This window comes from Nilaparvata lugens, chromosome 5 (genome assembly GCF_014356525.2).
Source record: "Nilaparvata lugens isolate BPH chromosome 5, ASM1435652v1, whole genome shotgun sequence".
Taxonomy (NCBI): domain Eukaryota; kingdom Metazoa; phylum Arthropoda; class Insecta; order Hemiptera; family Delphacidae; genus Nilaparvata; species Nilaparvata lugens.
The window spans coordinates 66,039,124-66,063,480 of record NC_052508.1 but is presented as its reverse complement, the minus strand read 5'-3'; the positions used below and the strand labels follow the sequence as shown (position 1 = coordinate 66,063,480).

General features: G+C 32.1%; 1 protein-coding gene across 16 annotated transcripts; it reads right to left on the bottom strand.

The window, feature by feature from the left end:
- Positions 1-444: 444 nt before the first annotated feature.
- LOC111055010 (mpv17-like protein) lies at positions 445-18,423 on the bottom strand. Of its 16 annotated transcripts, none has more exons than XM_039429086.1 (6): positions 18,196-18,379; positions 17,949-18,102; positions 8,618-8,780; positions 7,295-7,386; positions 4,567-4,679; positions 445-914 (listed from the first exon to the last, which is right to left on the bottom strand). In XM_039429086.1, exons 3-6 carry the CDS (start codon positions 8,735-8,737, stop codon positions 676-678), a joined length of 564 nt encoding a protein of 187 aa, XP_039285020.1. In that variant the 5' UTR covers positions 8,738-8,780; positions 17,949-18,102; positions 18,196-18,379; the 3' UTR covers positions 445-675. The 16 variants fall into 16 exon arrangements, with proteins under 16 accessions (XP_039285020.1, XP_039285022.1, XP_022197867.1 ...); XM_039429088.1 differs by lacking the exon at positions 4,567-4,679 and adding an exon at positions 4,374-4,486; XM_022342175.2 differs by having other exon boundaries at positions 8,618-8,777.
- Positions 18,424-24,357: the final 5,934 nt, after the last annotated feature.

Sequence of the window (24,357 nt, the reverse complement as noted above, 5' to 3'; positions counted from 1 at the left end):
ACCGTTCATTATCTTTATCAGTTTCATTACCCACGCAAAAGCCTAGAGCTCATGTAGGCATCATCCCCAGCGAAAAAAAGATAGGCACAAAAGCACAGAAGAATGAAGGAACATGATCTTCACTTTGTGACAAAAGGCTTTAACATTTAAAATCATGTTATGATAACCAATCTGAGGTTTTTTCGAAAAAAGGCTTCTGCGTTTGATTCTCGCGGCATTTAATGATGATTTAACAGCTAGGCTTCAACATTCAACATTCAGTGAAAAAAGTGGTGAAAAAACAAAATAAAAACTTGTAGTATCATTTTATTGAAAACTTTACTTTCAATAAAAGGGTACTACATAAGGTTTTTATTTTGTTTTTATTAATTTTAATTATGTAGCCTATATAAGTGAAGTGATTTTTTGGTGAAAAAAGGTAGGAAATAAAGGTAGTGAAAAAAATAATCGATAATCAACAGCATATATTTTTAGTAATATAAAATTGATGTTCAAAAACTTTCAATTAAATTATTGGTCCAATTACGTATTTTTATTAATGCCACAGCCATATGTTGGCCCAGTAAGCTGGCCCAGCCTGGTAAAGGTGCAAGGCCAGCGCTGGCAAACCACCCATCCACACACTGACGCCGGTCGACATTGGGCCAACATCTAGATGTGGCATAGAATCGATGTTTATAAAGCTTCTAGAGCGGGTGTGTCTTCGGCCACTTTTTCGCTCTTTAGCAGACATAAGATGTTGAGCCAGAGGAAGGAGCATGTGCCAACATAGACGACGCGGGCAGCGGGGGGAACCAATAGGAAGTTGATGGTTTGCGCAGGCAGCCAAAAGCCACAGCTCGACTTGAACGTCGGTATGAACTTCTGCTTGCACTCTTCAAATATGTCCTGTTTCCCCTCCATTATACTCATACCTGAAAAATTCCGTTATCAATCATTATGAAGAGCATTCAATAAGTAACGAGACAAATTAAACGGTGCAGTGGAGGAGTTCAATGAGCATTACAAACCTCAAGTTGAAGGTTTAAGAGAGGATAGCACACATTTTCTTGTTGTATGAACTTGACAAATCCATACACCCCTTTTGTAGGAGGTCAGTGGATGAAATGAAATAAATAAATTACTACTCCTGAAAAACGGATCTACATGGTTTGATTCAACTTTCAGGACATGAATAATACGGTAATTAATAATAATCATAATTAGGGTACTAATACGAGTAGTTAATCATCATATACATTATACAATATAGTATTAAAACTATGGAAGAAATCATCATACAAAATTTCTGGCTTCAAATTTATCAATTTGCTTTGATATTTTTCGATTTATTAATACATTTTTAAGTGTATATCATTTGTTAACATCTTTCTGGACACACAATAAGCTTCGGTTGACGTGTGAGGTTTTTTGAATCCGTCCCTTCACAAACATAAACATAACATCTTTCTGATCAACTAAGATACAAAATTCTTGTATAATTTATATTTGGACTGTAAAATTTTTGTGATCTTAGTGTTTTCATAACCTCATTTGGACTATTTCAATCAAACTTAGAGAGAGAAACTGTTTGGGGTTAATCCTGTTGATTCTCTCCCAATTGGTAGAGAGTTAGTGGGGAGGATATTTTTAATATTCTTCCCAAAGAATGGACATTGATATGTCCAAAGCTCCGCCAATTTATGTAGATGCATAACAATATGATTATTATCTATAGTTATTATATTACAAATTGCTTTTTCATATCATATACAGTTCAATAGTTATTTTCTTAGTCTATATTATGTAAATTCATCTATAACTTTGCTGTATTGTAAGCTATTGTATATAAGTGTATAAGCCAGTATATATTGAATCTACATAAATAAAGTACTCAATCAATCAATCAATCAATCATTAATTTGATATTGTGATTTGTGGAATGGAATAAATAGAATAAATTTAATATTAAAGGTATTATTTATGTAAAAGATTAGGGGAGTAGATTGATGTTGACTATTCTTCTTCTCACTCTGATAAAGTGATAAATAAAATTAATAGGAATAAAGTTTTGAAATTATTGATTCAGAATTGGCATCGGCAAAGATGTTATTTTTCAATGACTTCTCAACTTTATTCCTGGATCTAACAATTTCTGTATTTTTATTCTTTAGTAATTAATCATTATCATAGATAAATAATAGCGTAAGTAAATATCCCATGGTATAGGACGTTTATGTCGCAACATTTGCTGTTATCCCAAGCCGATAGTTCACGTAGTTCTGTCCCGTGAAGCTGTGTGACGCTCGTAGTCTCTCATACTGTGCCGTTCATACACTCTCACCCCAACAAAACAGTAAACATTGACAGTAATCGGTTTGGAATAACAGTAAAAGTTACGACATGAACGCCCTGTACCATGGGATATCTACTTGTTTCTCTATGTCATTATCTAGGACGAATTCAAGCAATATAAATATTGATACCGGTAGCCTATAATTCAGTATGTTGATTAAAAATCAACATTATTTTAGAACTATTTTGTTTTACTCTTGAAATAATTGTATGGGTATAAGCATGACCATAGAATAACCAATCTTTAAAACCAGTATAATTATTGTATCGCTATTCTCTGGTATAGTATTTTAGTTGATTTTTGTACAATTTAACAATAATTACCGTATATATTCTGAAAGGAACACTTGAACCCAATAATAATTATTGTACATTTCTCAACTTCTAATTCGTAGCTTGGTATATTTCTAATATAATTTTGATAATATCATTACCCATAAACCTTCAAGAACAAGCATTATTCGTTTCAAATGAGCTTGGTGAATCAATAAGCTTTAAAAGTTGATAAAAAATATAGGTTACTGTTCTATAAAGCTGAATTCGCACACGACAGAGAAAATATAATTCCCATAAGATCTAAAGTCTGAGATATATTACTTTTAACATGAAGAGAGAAACCATTTCTCCCTCCACAGTTTGTAGCGTAGACACAGACAGACATCCTGCGCACAATTGGATGCGCCGTGTCATTTTGCTTCATGCTCTTGTGATGAAAACAATATTATACCCGCTGACCAGTATGACTTGGAAAATTGCCAGCAATAGCTGGAAGGGGAGTGTTGGTGCGTCGCGTTGAAAAGCTCTCTCACACAGACACAAAAGAAGGAGAATACTGCTAGGTAGTGGGAGTGATTAGTGGAGGATAGAGCATCGGACCTCTCCGTCTTCGAGAAAGAGCTGTGTTAAAAGTAATTTCTCTCCCACTCTAATAGGATTATTCATACACTGCGTGGGGATAGTCCAATTAGAATTCATGGGAATTATATTATCACTGTTCACTGTCACTGTCAAGTACAAATCCAGCTTTAATTGTCTTTTAATAGTTATTATTAAACGAAAATCAAAATTAAATGCTGTAAATCACCCCGAATGAAACCCCGAATACTTATTTTGCTACTGCAAATATTGACAACAGGGTAAACAGTTTGATATTTATTAATTTATTAGCATTTGAATAAATGCAATATCTCAGTAATTTTCATCTGTAGACTGTCTTTTAATAGTTTACCGTAGGCTACTTATCAATTGAACTATATTATATTATATATTATAGAGATATTATATAAAGTATAAATAGAAATACAAATCTCAGTACCCTTTTTTGAATTATTTGATCACAACATGTTTACTTCAAATCACTTGGAAATGGCATGAATTTTGAAAAATGTTGTGATGAAATGATTCAAAAAAGGGTAGAAATGTGGTTTTTATGAACTTCTAGTGACTCGCAAAATAATGTATCTTTATTAGAATTTTTAACTTTTGGCATAAAATATTAAACAATAGCAAAATTAGTGGGCATCCCGACACATATTCATATATAGTGGGGGCCACATTTTCTTAGATCAGCAAATAATCAACCAATTGTATTAATAAATAATTGTAGCTTATATGCTTTTTGTAATCATGTCTATAATTTGAATAAACTCCTCTGGTCGTGTTGTACCCTCGACCAGAGACATTATTATTATTATTACTGAGATTTGCATCTCTATTTATATTACAAGTAGCCCTAAACAGAAAAGAGACAATATTATATAAACTCTATATTATAGAGTGGTCAAATTAGACTATTGTTGTGTTGAGTGAAGCAAAAGTAATGAGAAGTATTTGTGTAGCTTATGAGTTCATGAGTATTTAAGAAGAATATAAGTTTTGTAAAATATTACAATGAATAAGCGTGCAAAGTGATGAATGCAAATCGAACCTGAGTGAACCTGTATTTTTGATTTTTGAAATTCACTTTTTGACGTCTAAGCCAGTGAGCCCGCTCCTTGTGAACAACCGCATGCATTACTCAAAAAACAGAGTCTACTCACTGATGTAAAAAGAAGTTACAAAAATAGGTGAAAGTATAACTTGTGTGAGAATCGTCTTGTGGAAAATACTTCTTAAAGACGTGCCTGGACTTAGATTTTCCACATGTGTGAACCTGTATGGGGTAGAGAGAGACATGGTTCATGCGTTTCAAATAAATTAATAATCGTACATCCAATTATCGAAATCACTTACTGATGTAGAAGATAATTAGCAGATTAGGCGTCATAGCAAACTGGTCCAAGAGTAATTTTTTCACAATTGTTTTCTTGGCGGTTCCCGAAAAATTTTTGTCCAGCCATTTGTACCTACAGGTAGTGTTTGGCAGTTGATTATTGACAATTTTCTGTTTTTACATTTAAATGACAGACAGAAAGGACTGGCACAACATATCATGCAATACATGGATAGTGGACAAAATCAATTGTAAGGTAACTGCAATATACAGAGTGAGTCATATGTATGGGAACCCTTCAATAAGTTGGAGACTGTTGTAGATATAATACTGTAACTTTCAGAATGAGTTATTGGTCGAATACTCTACCTTTTAACGTACAACTGAATTTCAACCTCTCATAAGGGGGTGACTTAGGGGTTGTAACTCGAATATTTTAAATGTAAAAACCAATTGTATGTGGTAGGTACATCATTTCAAAGGCCTTTCTAGAAAAAGAAATATAACATCAATTAAAATGTTCTATTATTCTTGTATCCAAAATGGCGGCTGATTTAAGTTTTAGTTTTTAAAGAAATGAGGGGTTGTAACCAAAATATTTTGACTGTAAGAACCCATTGTGTGATAGATCATTTGAAGACCTTTTCAAAACGAGAAAGATGACGCCAATAAAAATGGTCTATGATACTTTTATCCAAAATGGCGGCTGATTGAACTTAATCAATTATTTCTTTAAAAACTAAAACTTCAATCAGCCGCCATTTTGGATAAAAGTATCATAAAACATTCTTATTGATGTCATCTTTCTTCTTTTAGAAAGGCCTTAAAAATTATGTACCACACAATATGGGTGCTTACAATTAAAATATTCGAGTTACAACCCATAAGTCACTTTCTTATGAGGGTTGAAATTCAGTTGTATGTCAAAAGGTAGAGTATAATTTATTATGACCAATAACTTATCCTGAAAGTTACAGTATTATATCTACAACAGTCTCCAATTTATTGAAGGGTTCCCATACATATGACTCACTCTGTATATTCGAACTCCTAGTAAATTTCTACTTTTGATTGATTGAAAAAGTATATGTTTCATCAAAGAGTGGTAGGCCTATGCCAATTAGATTTATTGCTTAGAAAATTAAGTTCAATAAGTTACTATTGGAAAAATAGTTTTTATTAGTATTCCTGATATTCTTATCAATGTTCTATTTTTGTAATTAATATTGTATATAAAATGTATTTTTCTCAAATTACATTCAAATTTGCAAATTATAGAATGTAAACAATAGTAGACAATATTGATTGGGTTCGACCCTATATTGATTTGCTCCAGGTACATTTTCTTCTATTTAAATAAGTATTTTTCATGTAATTTTTTGTCATCTGAGTAATGTAGCATTTGAATGAACTCTATGAAGACATTGAACAATTTTTTCTTGAAGTCAGGCTGAAATTTAAAAGTTTTGTTGCCGGTTGCACAAAAGCCAGTTAAATCTAAATCGTGTTTAATCCCACGAGAACCAATCAGAGAAGCCGTCTTATCAAAAATGCCTTCTCTGATTTGTTCTCGTGAAATTAATTACGGTTAAAATTTTACTGGCTTTTGTGCAACCGGGCCTTATCTCTATACTTATAAAAGGCTAAGCCCCGACAGACTGAAATCACACCACAGCCCAAACTACTGAGCCTAAAAACTTGAAATTTCGCACAATTGTTTATGGTAGCCTGAAAACATCCACTAAGAAAGGATTTTCAGGAATTTGCCCCCCTGAGGGAGCTGGGGCCCCCCCAAAATTTTGTACTTTTTAACCGCTCATTGCACAGCAAAGTCATGAGGAACTTTTTTGTTCAGCTACGAAAAAAATTAGATCTATGCAGAAAAATTTTGATCAGGAGCACAGGTGGGTCCAGGAGAGGGCATTTTTTCGAAAATTTTGATGTAAAATCACACTACAGCTCAAACTAATTGTCCTACAGACTTAAAACTTTGCACAAATATTTTTCAAACATGCTAGACGCGCACTAAGAACGGATTTTGAGATATTTTGCCTCTAAGGGTTTCAAAGGATAAAAAAGGATCCTATTAAGTAAGGTTATGAGCATGGTAAGGTGAGTGCCATATGGGAATAAGATAATCTTCTATAAATACAACGCAACATGAACAAAGCATCACACAATAAGGAGTGAACAATCTAAATTATTCCAATTTTGTCACAATAAAGCTATGAAAGCTATTAAATATTTAATTTATTTTTTAAATACTGCTCATCGTATTTATTATGCAAATTACGGTATGTATTCCATAAAAACTTATGATAGGCCTAATCTCCGCTTATACCTGGAACGTAACCAAAAATTATTTCTGAACAAGATCTGTGCTTTGAAACACTTAAATCCCCTATCGTTATAATTCATCACAATCATTTCTTCATATCTTCATTACTCATCAGTTTTCATATTTTTCAACTCAAATGAATGTCTCCAACTTGACTCCTATTCGGCTTTATTCTAAGATAATCTTCTCCATGTCTATTAATGATATAAACTAGATTTTTATCATACTTGATGAGTCAAGGATTTTAAAAGTAGGCTATGAGTCAATTCTTGAATAATCCCACTATAAATTATTTTGACAATTGAGTCATTATTCAATTTGGAAATGTAAGAAATGGGGAAAAATTAATAATGTTGTAACTCAATAGCCTACATTTTTCAATAGAATTAATATAATATTGTTCGACTTACCAGAAATATAAGAGATTAGAATTTATACAGGTTCCAACGACAGCATATCTTCCTAAGGATGCTACGTCATAAGGTGGAGGATTCGATTTTTCCTGTTGACATCCAACATTTCAGATCAAATTATTATTAAACGAAAACCCGAATTAAATGCTGTAAATCACCCCGAAGACTTCTACTACTATTGCAAATATTGACAACAGGGTAAACAGCTAGATGGGAATTCGATGAGCGATACTATACAAAAACTATTTGTCAGCCCGGGAATCGAACCCAGTACCTCCTAATTGCTGGTCAGGAATGCTTACCCTTACACCGAACTGACGATCCCTGGATAGCAGCGCCCATTTTATACAAGCCATAACGGTCAGCTAGTAAATTATTATTTTTAAAATTATGAAAATATCTACCGTTGTGTTACAATAAAACAATCAACACACCTTACATCTATTTTCAAAGTTTCAAAACTTGAAATTGAGGTATCACTCTCCAGGGCAAAATGATATAGCTTAGGCTATAATAACAATGAGAATGATTATTTGTAATAATGAAATAAATGATTTGCTGAGATTATTCTACAAAAATGTAGTAAAAATAAATCTATTGGAGAAAATTACCACTTAAAATCACATTAATTAAAAGTTGTTAGAATATTATTGCTGCGTTTATAAACATACTTTAAAAGCAACTACTTTGCGATGGTTTTTGATTCAAAGATAAATAACTGGTTTAGTCATTAGATCAATTTCATCTATTAATTTATTTACCTCTTTGCAACAAAATATCATATGTGATCAGCCATATCATTGTTATTCACTTTAGATAGATATATATTACGTCTGTTTGGCCTCAACAGCGTCAGAGTAGTCAAAGTGCTAGGTACCAAAAAAGCAAGACACCAATGCTACATGAAATTTATATCAAGTATATAGTTACTATTTGTCTTTGACTCTATTACAGTAGTCAAAATAGTCCTTCAGACTATAATAAAGCACCCCACCTTTAGAAATGTTTTCAAACTTCGTTTAAACTCATTTATCCTTAATATTTCCTGCAACCGAATTTGGTACTTGGTAAATCTTTCTACCAATATAACTAGGCTTTTCTTCATACAAGATCAATCTATGATACTCAGAGAAGGTATTCTTATGCCGTGTATTATATTTACGCTTCTTGTTGATAGTCTGTAGTGAACACCTTCTAATATATACACACATTTTCAAAATATAGAGTCCACTTTCAACTGAATCTTATTAGATTTTATGAAATGTATACTTTTTACTTGGTTTATTTAATTTGTAGGCTATTGAAATTATTTGTACTCACACTATAGTTTCGTTTGAAAGTCTGCTGTGTGAACTCAGCACCCACACACATAGTTCCATAGACGACAGCATTGGATATCACAGGGTAGCGAGTGAATGCACTCTTTATAAATGAAGCCATAATTCGTGTTGATTTCCACTCAAATCATGATGAAAAGCTGCTGCTGAAAAATGATTGAATTGTGTTAGTGAATGAAATGTTATTGACAACAGGTCATAGCAGCAATAAACTGGGGCAGTATAAAATACAATATAAAATAAAAAATATAATTTAATGTACAATACAGCACCGGTACTGTTTGTACTTGTTACAGTCTCTCCACTAAAGGTGGGCGCACACAGATCGTCATCGGACGGACGGCACGCATCGGGCGGATCGTACTTTTTTTGGGTGCTGCGCACACTGGTCGTCAACGGAGCATTGGCATTTTAGTTCATTGCGACGTATATCCAGTCGTGTGCGAATTAGGAATTTAATAAACAAATATTACAGTATATAAGTGATGGATAGCAGTAGCAAAGAAGTGATAATTGTTACTTGTTTGTTAGCCGAACATGAAGAGGTACAGCGACGTAGGAAGAGAAAACGAAAAATTTGGATCCATAGAATTAATCAGAAAGGGATAGAATACGGATACGATCTACGATGCGTACGATGCGGATAGGTATGCGCACAGCAATTGAAAACAATGCAATCGTCCGATCCGTCTTATTCCGATTTATTAATACACTTTTCTTTTATAATGTTCCCAATAAAAAAAAATACAAGAGTTAGCAAAGAAAGGCTCCAGTAAGGAAATAAAGCTGCGTTCACACCAAAGTTATTAACAAAATGTTTATTTTTCCGTCATTATAGATTCTATCAGATTGAACTTAACTTATCATCTACATGATGTGCATATGTGTTTGTATATTATATAAGGACGGAAAATAAACATTTTGTATATAACTTTGGTGTAAACGCAGCTAAAGACTGTATGATTTTTAGTTGATGAGTAATTTCATTTGCAGTTGACTGAAAACTTCTAATTTAGACTAAAAGTTATTTAAAGCATTATAGCATTATACCATTATAGCATAGGCTAATTGTAATCATTCAATGATATTATTTATTTGTGTTTTGTAAAGTTGTCGGTTTTCTTAAATCTAAGTAATTATTGATTAGGTATCATTTAATGATTTTTTTAAGTTTTGTACAGTTGTGAAGGAGAATTTTTGTTTTCATAAGAAATATTTGGAATTAACTTGATTATTCATTTAAAAAAATAATATTGATCATGTAATTAGTTTCGAGTAGCTACTTACTTTCAAGAGAACACAATATAACACATAAAATCGATGCACAAAACTTTTTTGGAATCAATCAAAAATTAATCACAAAGATCATTGAATGAACACAATTGTTTAGAATTCAACCAACATTGAATCAAACTCGAACTGCAAGATCTATTCAAAAGTAAAATTCGGTTACAAAATAATAATATGAAGAATTCATTCTTATGAAACTGAAACAGTATCAGTATTTGAAATTGAAAGTAATATTGTGAAACTTTTTGCTTTCGATCTCATACGGAAGTTATCCGGTAGAAATGTATTACAAAACTGATAAACTATTCAAGAATTTGGAAAAAGCAGTTTCTAATTCCCACTATTGAGATAATAAAGTGTTACTAACATCAACGATATCTTAACTCTTATTGCATAAAGTGAATGGATGTCAAAATTATCAATAAAAACTGATTAATTGCTGATGATGAGTGAGTTGTTAACCGATGAAAGTTTTGAATCATTTCTAACAGTCTATTATTATCATATTAGTGATATTATTAATTGAATTTCATATTAATTGAATTTCCTGTTCCTTCAACAATAACATAGGTGTTACCATGAAACCTGGTTCTGTAAGATAAATTAATTTTCGAATAAATTAAAGTGGTATTGACAACATATCAAATACCATACAATCAAATTATCATATTAGTATTGATTGTTGTTATTATGAAGATTTTTTCGGGGGTGTGAATTTTTTAATATAGCATTTTATTGTTTTGCATTAACTTATTAATAAATAGCAGGAAACCCGTGCTCCGCAAGGGTCTATTTCAAAACTTGACAAACTGAAAACTTGACGTAATGAAATCTTGAAGAATTGAAAATAGGCCTATAACCATCCTCGGTTAATTAAGAATCTATATGCAAAATTTCAAGCTAATCAGTCCAGTAGTTCAGACGTGATGATGCGTCAAACATAATTTTCCTATCCCGTACGTGTTAACGTGTATAAGCCAGTTGTTTCCTTTATTATAGTATAGATTATTGATCTAAAAGGTATGACTGAAGTTAGATTTCAACAGAATATTTTTACTATTCCGATTTTTAATTTACTATTGTAACAAATTTTAATTTATAGTATACTAATTTAAATTATAGTATACTGTATTAGTAAACAAGAATTAGAAAAATCATGATAAATGTTCCAGTAAAATTATTTTTATTGTTTATCGAGTCACTCACACATTCTTCATTTATTATTATTCTTTTTTGATTATTATAAGTATATCATACAAAATTATAGGAAGGGGAAAAATAAGGTAACCTTGAGCTATCCCTCTCCCAAATTTGGATAAGGCTACACATAGTCCCAAATAGGTTAAGTCTTGTAGTTGCTGTTCACTTCACAAAATTTTCAGCTCTTAATTATTTTCACATTCAATACAGTTTTACAAAATTATTTATGATTGTCCAATGAGCATGGATTATTTGGCTATTTAGTCAAGTATTGATGTGTTTAAACTGAAGTTACTGGGAACAAATTGAAAATATTTATTCTTTTCCAGATTTGGAGCCCTACAAGTTACTCTTCTACCTAATACACTTTGATGGATGAATCTTTGGAACTCATCTTCTACAGGAGCCAAAACCAAAACATTATCGAAAATGATAAAGGTAAATTATTGGAACGTATACTTAAAATACGTGAGTTATAGTTTGTTTCGGAGCAATTGTATTTATTTAAAATGAGTTCGTGTGGCAAATGTAAGCAACCGGTGAGTCGTAATACAGAAAAACTGTGCTGCACTGAATGTACTTCATATTATCATAATACCTGTCTGTCTCAACATCAAACCAGAACACTTACCATTCATAAAGGGGTCAAATACATTCTTCGAAATAAGCATATCTAATTATTTTAAATAATAAAGTTGATGAGGATGAGAGAGACACGCTTTATCAATGAGAAATTATTGAGATCTTGAACTTGTGTATTCCACCTGAGCGCAGTGTTATGTAACATGATACCTATTAAAGCAAGGCATCCAACCATCAAACCTGTATTCAACGGTATTACATTAGTTACGTAACTTCTCAATTTAACTGGGATATTCCCAATTCATCCTATTCCCACTAGGATTGAAAGTGTAACTGTATACTTATTTATAAAAGATGGAAAACCTTGAACAACATAAATTTATTCATAAATGTTATGTTAGTGTATTAAATAGTACCGAACTAACTTATATCAGATTAGGTGGATCTCATTCATCTCCATGTACAACAGCTAATTTTGATTATTGTGGATGCCCAACAAAGAAAGGTGAAATAAAAAGCTGTTGATTCCACAAAGTTGTAGTCTACCACTGATGATGATGCCAACAGCTAATACTATGAATTAAAAGCTATAAGTATTACTTATAATAGCTATAAGTATTGTGATTCATTGTTATTGCTGATGTATAACAGCTAATTTTAATTATTATAGATGCCCAAAAAAACTGATTTTTGTAAGTATATTTTGATGAGTAGCTTAACTGAAGATTCACGATTGTTTTAGTGAATTATCCCTGTCCCTGTTTTAGAGTTTTCATGTGCACTAAATTAACTTGAATTAGATATTAACGGTTCATTCATTGTATCATTTAGCGTTTATTTGTCTTGAGATTATGTAATAATTTAGGATTATTATGTAAGTAGGATTCAGCAACCCAGTTTCATGATATTATTGGACTATATCATTTGGTTTTGAACTGCATTTGTAATGCATAACTCCATTATAAATGACACCTAGATAATAATGCTGTCCTTTTTTAATAGCGCAGTGCTCAGACTTGATTTAAGATTTTAATATAGACTTGATTTATTAGATTATTTCTGGTTCAAGATATACTGTAATCCTCTATAGTCTATTACATTGAAGGTTAATTTAACAGAACAAAAACAATTATTCAACAACATAATAAATAATAATTACACTGGTAGGCCTATTCATATGTAACTCGCTTGTACACAAAATGATGGAGACTGACAGAATTAATTATAACTTCATAATAAAGTTATTCATTGTTATTTTTAAGTTTCGGCTTTTTATCAGTAAAATTTTAACAAGTTCACTTAACTTATCTATCTTTAAAAGGCTTTATTCTCAATTTTTTTATGATTTACGGTATTGAATAATTTTTGAAACATGATTCACAGTAAGAATTTATACAGTAAAAATCTTCAAGTAAAGAGGTTTCTTGATTTCTATGTATAACTCTACTCATTCATTTATACTCTGATCCATGTTTTGAATACTAGTGTTACATCTCATGTACTGTTGTCAGTGTTTAATGAGTTGTTTTTTTTTACGCCAATGAGTTCTGTGTAATTTAATTTCTGTTCAGAGGAGGTTTGTGATATTTCCTACAGTTTTTGAAATATGGGCTCTTGAAAGTGTGAAATTGTTATAATAACTGCTTTTAATCCAGTTTTTTTGCTATTTCAGGGCGTATTGAACAAGTTCTGTGTTCAATGTTTCCATTTTTTATTCTTATATGTAGAAGAGCTTGACTTTGACAAAAAATACCCTTTAAGCTGCGTTTACACCAAAGTTATTAACAAAAAGTTCTTATAGATTATATTAGATTGAACGGAAAATGACAAACACATAAATGTTCATAATGTGTATGATAAGTTATATGTTCAATCTAATAGCATCTATAAGGACGAAGAATTTAACATTTTGTTAATAACTTTGGTGTAAACGCAGCTTGAAGTATTGTTATTTTATGATAATTAATTAGTATAATGATGTATTAATGATTTATGTTACTACAGAAGTGCTTCAACCATCGTTTGATGGATGAAGACTGACATGGATTCATTCTTCAATGTACTGGATGATAAGGTATGTCTACTTATATACACATAGTTCCTGTATAATTTTATCTTTGCTGAAAATATTTGTTTGTGTTCTATCGGATTTTTCTACTTTGAAAATTGATTCGTGAGTCTCAAATTTTATATTTTGTTGGTTGTTACATAGTACATAGTTTTTCATGTGTGTATAGTTGATGATTTTGAGTTTGAATGAATTTATTCATTTATTTACTTATTCAACTTCCAGCGGTACAACACCAATTTTACAATAAAAATAGCACAGAAAAACAGATACCAGCAAAAATAGTATATTTCGCACCTAGAGCAGAAAATGAGATTTTTCCAGCTCGAAATCGGTTTTCAAGTCCGAGGCCGTAGGCCGAGGACTAGAAAAGATTGAGAGCTGGAAAAACATTTTTGCCCGTGGTGCGAACGATATTTTTCGCCACACTACAGGTATTGCTGACAAAATAAATAAAGAATACAAAATAAAGAATACTCGTTAAGCTATCGTACCTATCTCTTGATTTTAGTGGTAGAAGATTTGCAGTCAGGATTTCAGATTCTTTTAAAATTTCACTTGGAATACCACAGTCATCTTCAAGCATTTTTGAAAATTCGGAATGCACTAATCAACAATAAATAATTGAATAAAACTGGTTGCGAATTAGTTTGATTCGAAACTGGAACTGAAATCATGGCGACTTCAGCTGATGTTGAAAGTGGACACTTGCCCGATCTAGCGGATAACTTATTAACTACTTCCATGAGCGGCTGGAAAGAGACAACTTTATGGCCTAGACCGGAAAAGAAACCCTTTTCTGACGTCGTCTGCAAACAAGGTCTTTCAGATCTACATAGGGACTGGAAAACAGCTGCTTTCTGTGCAGTGTGGCGAAAAATATATATAAATAATATACAATATTAGACAATCGCAGAAAAAGATATACAAGCAAAAAATATAAAAATAAATAATATACAATATTAGATAATCATCTATGTGGATAATTTGAATGACAAAAATGAGATACATAATAAAACACAGTTAACATAATTGATGAATAATTCAACACTTGAGAGTGTAGGCTACTGTGTACCCCTATAGTGGTAGTGACCATTCAGTTTATTTATTCAGTTATCATTGAAATAAAACAAATGATAATTGTTTGAATGAACTTGAGTAAACTGTATTCTACGAGGAAAATTTGTTACTTCAAATCTTCTACAGATACACTATTTTTTAAGCTTACATATTTTCCTTGTACTCTTACCTATTCTAAAAAACTTCATTCAAATACAACAGATTATATTGAAAATGTTTTTTCCTAAATGTCAACAAACTTAACTATTTGATTCTTGCGAATTTTGTTCGATGCATGGTTATTTGCTGCTTACAATAGTCTATTATTCATTAGGTACCTAATCTGTTGAACATTTTTAATATCGTTTATATATTAACGGTTTAGGCTAAACCTCCTACTGATACACTATTTTTTTAAGCTTGAATTCATTATCCTTGTACTTCCACCTATTCTAAACAACTTCATTCAAAAAGAACAGATTGTATTGGAGATGTATCTTTCCTGAATGACAACAAACTTAACTATTTGATGCTTGCGAATTTTTTTTATGCATGGTTGTTCGCTGTTTACAATATTTTATATTCATTAGGTAACTAATGTGCTGAACATTCATAATATCCTTTTATTACCTTATATTTTTTTTATTTATTACATTCCACAATCACAATATCAAATTAATGATTGAGAGAGAATCAACAGGATAAACCCAAAACTGTTTCCCTAATTTTGATAAAAATAGTCCAAATGAGGTTTAACGGTTTAGGCTATTACCTTTACCTTACCTATATTAATTTTTTTAGTATTGCTTATTTTCTATTCTTCATTTATTCCCTAAAACTCAACCACGTCAATTTCAAATGTAAATACATTGAGATTGATAATTATATGCTCTCCTTCTTCTAGTAATTGGTACATTCATTCAATGAGTCTCAAAATATTCCAAGTTTTTTTAATAGGACCTAAATAAAAGATGACATTTGATTGGTCTAGAGAAGTACTTGTCGACAAAAATGTGATTGCAATGTACATAGATAGGCCTATATGAGATCAATCCAGGTTTCATTTATTTATTTATTTATTATTTATTTATTTATTATTTATTTATTTATTTTTATTTATTTATTTATTTATTTATTTATTTATTTATTTATTTATTTATTTATTTATTTATTTATTTATTTATTTATTTATTTATTAATTTATTAATTTATTAATTATTTATTTATTTATTTATTTATTTATTCATTTATTTATTTATTTATCTATTTATTCATTTATTTATGAAAAAAGAGTAGATAATACGGTTGTTGATTGTTTCTTCATCCTCGAAAGTAGAGCATTTTGGACCTCCTCTAAAATCACATGTTTTAAAATGTTCGTATGGCTTCTATTGGTGGGGAGTTCCTGAGGGATGTTCTCCCTTGCCTGAATATATTATTGAAGCCGTCAATGGGCCATACTTCAGCCGGGACCGTCACTTTAACGTGCCCATACGATAACACGTGTTTTGATTTCTTCTAGCAGCTGTACTTCTCTTGTTATTTATACCGAAGGTATTCAGTTTCACTCCAACAACATCATCTACTGACCGTTTACACAAAATCGATAATCATTAACAAATTGTTGTAAGTACCGTGTACCATATTCTTTTAGGAATATTTTGAATGTTCTCTACGTATTAGCCCTACCTGTATCTATAAAGGTGCGTACAGATATACGCGCCGCGAACATGAGCTATTTACTTTTAATCAGCTGATGCCAAGCTTTTTATATCTGTATCTTACCTCTTCTGTAGAAATACAGATATAGTCAGCTGATGCTGATTAAAATTAAAAGTGAATTGCTCATGTTCGCGGCGCGTATATCTGTACGCACCTTTATACATTAAAACGCTAAGATTAAATGAGAAGAAGGGTTATTATATACTTGTCTGAATTTAATAATGATCTAGACCTAGAATAATCACTACGCTTATATAGGCTACTTGATTCAAATAAAAACAATATAAAAACTTTTAGTATCCTTTTATTAAAAACTTTAAAATATTTTAAAGTTTTATAAAAACAATATAAAAACTTTTAGTATCCTTTCATTAAAAACTTAAAATATTTTAAAGTTTTAATAAAAGGGTACTAAACGTTTTTATATTGTTTTTAAAAAATTAAAATATTTTAAAGTTTTAATAAAAGTGTACTAAACGTTTTTTTATTCTTTTTATCTTGCCTTGAGTTTTCCAAAGTTTGTATACGGTACTTTGTATGCGTAAGCAGTAGGCCTATCTGCAAGTGTCAAAAATTAATCAAGAGGTAGATCTATCTTAGGTATATGTTACCGGTATGCCAGAATATCCCTATAGTGATGTCCACGTTATAATGTTATCCTTGTCTATCATTCGACAAAGCCAGTGGTACTATCCTTTTCTAGGTCCACAACGATGCCAAATATGTATTTGACAGTGTAGAAATATAATAATTATATAATTATTAATAATTATATAATAATTAATCATTAATTAATGCAGAGAATCTGCATCGCTATTCTTCTATCTTTATCCACTGCCATTATAACGTGGACCTCACTATAGTACAGAATATTCTTCGTACGTGACGTCACGTACTAAGAATATTCTGTACTAGGAATATTTCGTTACACCGGCACTTTACCTGTATGTGTACAGTTCAGGTAGGCTACTGATGTAATAATTGAAAACTAATTATCCAGATCACAATTTGAAAATGAATCTTCATCCCAAATAGAACCAACAAAAGGTTCAAACCTTCAAAAAAACCCAACTTTGAAAACTTGTAATATTACCCTACCTGTAACAAAATGCTTATTATAGGTACCTGATGTTTACAGTTCAGGTAGGATACCGTACTGATGTAATTCAATCAATCAATTCATTTATTTCACAAACAAACATAATACAGAATAGAAAAGAAAGATATAAAAAAAATGAAAATTGAAAAATAATTATTCAGATCACAATAATTGGAGAATGAACTTTCATCCCAAATAAAACCATTTAACAATCAATGAAAGGCAAACATTTGAAAACTTTGAAACTCCATTAATATTATACCTATAACAAAATGCTCATGCCATGGTACTTACGTAACAGAATTCGATTCTCCCGCTATGAATGAAGAGAGAACCGGAATGAAAGAGAGAGAGAGTGACAACCAACCTGTGCGTGGTTCAGTCGCAGACTGAACGGTTCCTACTCTGCTCCAGCCCAACGAAGGGAAGTGTGCGACAAGGAGGGACGCTTTCAATTAAACAGGGACACGCAAATTAAACGACAGGTTGTGTCGGGTAAAAAAATGAGAAAAGAAACCAAATAGTAGGCACACACACTCACCTAACCTAACCCGCCCTTGTGGCTAGGTTAGTTTTGAAGATAGCACTGCAACTGTGATAGTGTATAAGCTGAAACACTCGTGAGTGCCATTCAAGGCCACTCTAGTATCTATGTAGTCGACGATGAGTAAATTATTACGAAATTATCTTTATTGGATGGTAGTAGCTAGCTCGCTACGTCGTTCCAACTGAATGTTAAACATTGTTGTCAGATAGGATTGGTGGGGGGGGGGAGAGAGAGAGAAAAATAAAGAGATTGATTGATCGATTGAGTACTATCTTATTTATGTAGATTACAATATATAAGCACTTACATACAATAGCTTACAATACAGCAAAATTATAGATGAATTTACATAATATAGACTAAGAAAATAATTATTGAACTGTATATGATATGAAAAAGTAATTTGTAATATAATAACTATAGATAATTCTAGTTATGCATTCTACTAAATTGGCGGAGCTTTGGACATATCAATGTCCATTCTTCGGAAAGAATATTAAAAATATCTTCCCCACTAACTCTCTACAAAGCGAGGACAGATAGTGAATGAGTCTCATTGAATGAGAGAGAGAGAGAGATGGTTTGATTGATTTATTTGTTACATGCTAGGTCTTGAAAAACCTATTGCATTTATACATTAAATAATATTACCAATGCGAAATTGAAAAAATAATAATAATAAAAAAATATTATTCCAAATATATACAGAAGAAGAAAAATAATAAGTAACTCAGTTAAAGTTAATTGAAAAATATAAAACTAAGACAAAAAAAAAGTATAGCCTCATTACAATTGAAAAATATTACGATATGATGGAGAAGGAAGAACATTATTGTAACTAATTAATGAATAATAATGATTATTAAAAAAAAGTGAAAGAAAGTTATAATGAAGAAGAGAGAGAGAGAGAGAGAGAGAAAGAGTGAGTGAGAGAGAGAGAATTATTGAATAATTGCCTGTATTAAGGGCGACGTTAGGACTCTAGGTCCTCTCTGCCACACATCCCTTTTCAACGGAATAGGGATTAGGGGAGAGAGAAAAAAATAAAGAGAGAGATACAGAGAGATATAAAAAACAGAGAGCAAGACTTGGAGAGTGTGTGAGAGAGCGAGAGACAGATAGTGAATGAGTCTCATTGAATGAATACTAAGTGATAACGAAATGAGGAAGAGTAATGAGTGAGTGAGGGTGATAGAAGAGTCAGGCTGATAGAAGGATAGAGAGTTGATAGAAGGTGGTTGATAGAGGATAGAAGGTTGTTAGAGAACAGAGAGTTGATAGAGGATAGAGGATAGAGGTTGATATAAGATACAGAGTTGATAGAAGGTAGAATATTGATAGATGATAGAGGGTTGATGGAGGATAGAAGGTTGATAGAGGATAGAGAGTTGATAGAAGGATAGAGTGTTGTTAGAGAATAGAAAGTTGATAGAGGATAGAGGGTTGATGGATGTTAGAGAGTTGATAGAAGGTAGAAGGTTGATAGAGGATATAGAAGGCTGATAGAGGATAGAAGGTTGATAGAGGATATAGAGAGTTGATAGAGGATAGAGAGTTGATAGAGGATATAGAGAGTTGATAGAGGATAGAGAGTTGATAGAAAAAAGGTTGATAGAAGGTAGAAGGTTAATAGAAAACAGGTTGATAGAAGGTAGAATGATGATAGAAGATAGAAGAGGAGGGTGATAGTAAAAAGTAGGCACTGAGAGAAGATGAAAGGGAAAGGAGGAGTGGGTGATAAAAAGGAGAGAGTGAACAGTGAGGAGTAAGTGAGTGAGAGAGATATGATAGGAGGAACGTTAACCGGCTTTTGTGCAACCGGCACTTAGTAAATTATCAAGTAAACAGGTTAGATCTGTGGAAGTTAAGATGAAAATGAAAACTTAGTAAGTGCACTCTATGAGAGAGATAAGAAAAGAGTGAGTGAGAAAAGCGTCCCTCGGAGAGAGAGAGAGAGAAAAGCGTCCCTCGGAGAGAGAGAGAGAGAAAAGCGTCCCTCGGAGAGAGAGAGAGATAGAGTGAGAGAGAGAACATAAAGAAATAAACGGAGACGAGAGAAAGGCTGTAAAAAGAGGAATGAATAATTTATCAGAGCGAAGAGCTATGAAGTGATATGACCTTCACACCACTGACACACACAGCTCTCACACGCGAGCTCGCAATAAATTCGAGATGCGCTTCAAATTTCTCCACTTTATTTTTTATTCATTTGAAATTGAATTGTTTGTTTGAATGATATTCTCGTCGATGAACGGGAATTCATTGATAATTCGATTCGCCATTCGAAATTGATTCTGTGATTGAATGATATTGTTTCCAAAGATTGTATTTACATTTACATATATGTTATACATGTCATATATCCTATTCACATAGCTTTACACAAATGTTTCGTGTAAAGATTTAATTGGAATATTTATCTCTCTATGGTTGTGGAGAGACCGTCAGAATGATTGATTCAGTTTATTAATCCACCAATGATTGAAAGAATTGATCTGATGGATTTTGCGGTTGAATGACAATAAGCGCAGTATTCAATGTTTTGAAAGCGGTAATTGGGAGATAAACCAAATATACAGTTTCCTCTTCTTCATCAATGTTCTCCTCTCCATTTTTTTCTCTTTCTTCCTCTTTCATCGTAGCCTACTCTTCTTCCTCTTCATCTCGTACTTCTCTTCCTCTACGTTATTTTCATAAACACCAACATAATCAAAAATATTCAAACACCAATCATCTATAATATAATAAAAGAAAGAATTGACTTATACATGTAGGGGATAGGAAATTCACGAATGACGCATAATCACGTCTCAACTACTCAACTGATTAACTTGAAAATTTGCATGTAGATTCTCAATTTACCGTTGATGGTAATAGGCCTATTTTAAATTCTTCAAGATTTTAGTTGGTCCACGTTTTTTATAGTGAGGTCCACGTTATAATGACAGTATTTGATCAACTATGGTTTTGATATCCTTGTCTATCATTCGACAAAGCCGGTGGTCCTATCCTTTTCTAGGTACACAACGATGCCAATTATGTTTTTGACAGTGTAGAAATATAATTGATTAATGCAGAGAATCGGCATCGCTATTCTTCTATCTTTTTTTTTTGGTAGAGAGTTAGTGGGGAGGATATTTTTAATATTCTTTCCAAAGAATGGACATTGATATGTCCAAAGCTCCGCCAATTATGTAGATGCATACAATATAATTATATCTATAGTTATTATATTACAAATTGCTTTTCATATCATAAACAGTTCAATAATTATTTTCTTAGTCTCCATTATGTAAATTCATCTATAATTTTGCTGTATTGTAAGCTATTGTATATAAGTGTATAAGCCAGTATATATTGTAATCTACATAAATAAAGTACTCAATCAATCAATCCACTGCCATTATAACGTGGACCTCACTATAGTCTATAATACTGTAATGTTTAATATTATAATCAAGGAAAGATTTGACTTAAGCATGTAGGGGATAGGAAATTCACGAATGACGCATCATCACGTCTGAACTACTCGACTGATTAATACTTGAAAATTGCATGTAGATTCTCAATTTACCGATGATGGTTATAGGACTATTTAAAATTCTTCAAAATTCTAGTCAGTCAAGTTTTCAGTTTGTCAAGTTTTTAATTAGACCCTTATGGAGCATAGGTCACCTGCTAGTCTATCTATAGATATAAAAGCGAAATGGCACTCACTCACTGACTGACTGACTGACTGACTCACTCACTCGCAGAACTAAAAATCTACCGGACCAAAAACGTTCAAATTTGGTAGTATGTTCAGTTGGCCCTTTAGAGGCGCACTAAGAAATCTTTTGGCAATATTTTAACTCTAAGGGTGGTTTTTAAGGGTTTAAAGTTCGTCTTTTAGCATGTATGTTCTTCTTATTCTCTTTATTATGATTGAAAAATGTCCATACCATATGTTATTGATATAGAACTATAATCTAGAGAGAGTACCTTTTCGAAACAGTTGTTATTTTTCGAAACTAAATTAATAATTTGTCAGGTGGCATTAAGTTGAGTTGACTTTGTTAGGTTGGCACCAAGTTGAAGATTGAAATGCATTTATCGCGGAAAAATTGATTGGGCACTGCTACTTTAATGAGAGCTATCCCTGGAAATATTATATTACTAGCCGTCAGGCTCGCTCCGCTCGCCATATCCGTTTAGCCATATCCATAGACGTTTAGTCTGGATCCCCGACTGGATCGTCCTAACATATTATGATAAAAATGCTCAAATGAAAAATGCAGGCGAGCGAAGCGAGCCTGCTGATCTCATTCTTGGACGATCCAGTCGTGGGTCCAGGGGGCGGAGCCCCCTGGCTAGACGGATATGGCGAGCGAAGCGAGCCTGACGGCTAGTGATATAATAGAGGAAAGTATTGACTTTACATGTAGCGGATAGGAAATTCACGAATGACGCATCATCACGTCTGAACTACTGGACTGATTAACTTGAAATTTTGCATATAGATTCTTAATTTACCGAGGATGAATATAGACCTATTTTAAATCCTTCAAGATTTTAGTCGGTCAAGTTTCAGTTTGTGAAGTTTTTAATCAGTTCCTTGCGGAGTACAGGCTAGTCATCAAAAAAAATTCCTTTTTGCTTTCACCATACATGAAAAATAATGTTTCAAGAATATGTTAGATACATTGAAGATTGTAGTGGCTTGGAAAAAGTTTTTTTTTGTAACAACACACCCAATCAAATATGATCATATTTTACGTTTGCTACAATAATTGCCTAATTTGTGCTCATTGGTATTGGTAAAAAGTACTTTAGCCTTGTTCTACTATTTTTGAGTGCACTAGCCTTCCTTCAAATTGGACTTGGAAACAGACAATTTTATTTGAAAAGATAATAGGCCTACTCCGTGAAACACAACTGAAAATAATGCTTCTCTTTTCATTTGTTAGGAGAAAAATATATTTTACTATTTATTGGTATTGATAAAAATTCAACAAAACTTTCTTATTTTTAATTAATTTGTTTAGTTGTACTTCAAATTTCCTTTGTTTTTCAAACGATTAATGTAATGGAAGCAAAATGGATCATTGATCTGTTGCTTCCACATATTCTTGTTTTCAATAAATAAATAAAACATGAATGGAAGGAAACAGTTTCAGCATTGAAAGAGAAAGAAGAAAATTTCATTAAGAATAGTAGATAAAGACAGAGCACAGGGAATAGGAGAGGAGTGTATTGGTTTATAATTCTTAAATCAACGAATTGAAATGCTTAATTCAACGACAATATTCTGGAATATTAATGGATTAGTGCCGGTTGTACAAAAGCCGGTTGAATTTTAAACATGATTAATTTCACAAGACCAATCAGAGAAGGACGTTTTTATAAGACGGCTTCTCTGATTGGTTCTTGTGGAATCAATCACGGTTAAAATTTAACTGGCTTTTGTGCAACCGGGCCTCAGTCTTACAAATTCTTTCTATTTTCATTATTATCGTAGAATAAACTTCACTGGGAAATAACATGAAATTGTTGAGGTGAAAAAGTTAAGACAGTGTAAATTTTAACATGAAATTGATGAAAACGTGGCTGAATTAGCAGTCCACACCTCCGAAACCAAGGAGCTCTCTGATTGATCAATAGTTTGATTAGTCGACATTTTAGCTTCACAGCTCACTACCAATAGGAAGTAAGTAGCTTGAGAGTGTCACATGCAAGTCATTCTCCAATGGGACTGCTCGTTGAATTTGGGGCGTGGCTAATGTTAGCATAGCCACTCCCATAGTTTTGGTATCTTGAGTTAGTTCTGCCTTCCTCCTTTAAATTATTTTGTCTCTAGAATTATTCAATTAAACAAACGAGTAAACAGTTAATTAAACCAGTTGTGTTGAAAAACAAAAATATTATGAAGTCGTGATATGTTGTTCGAGCAATTAACATGATAGGGCTGCTACATATTTTTGAAATATATTTCAGAGGATTAATTTATTCTACTATATTTCAGAGTTCTACCTTGTTTCTTATTTCTACCTTAATTCTACCTTGTTTCTTATTTCTACCTTGTTTCTTATTTCTACCTTAATTCTACCTTGTTTCGGGGGCGCGAAAACTATCGTGCCTAGGCACGCCAAATTGCTAAATCCGGCCCTGCACAAATCC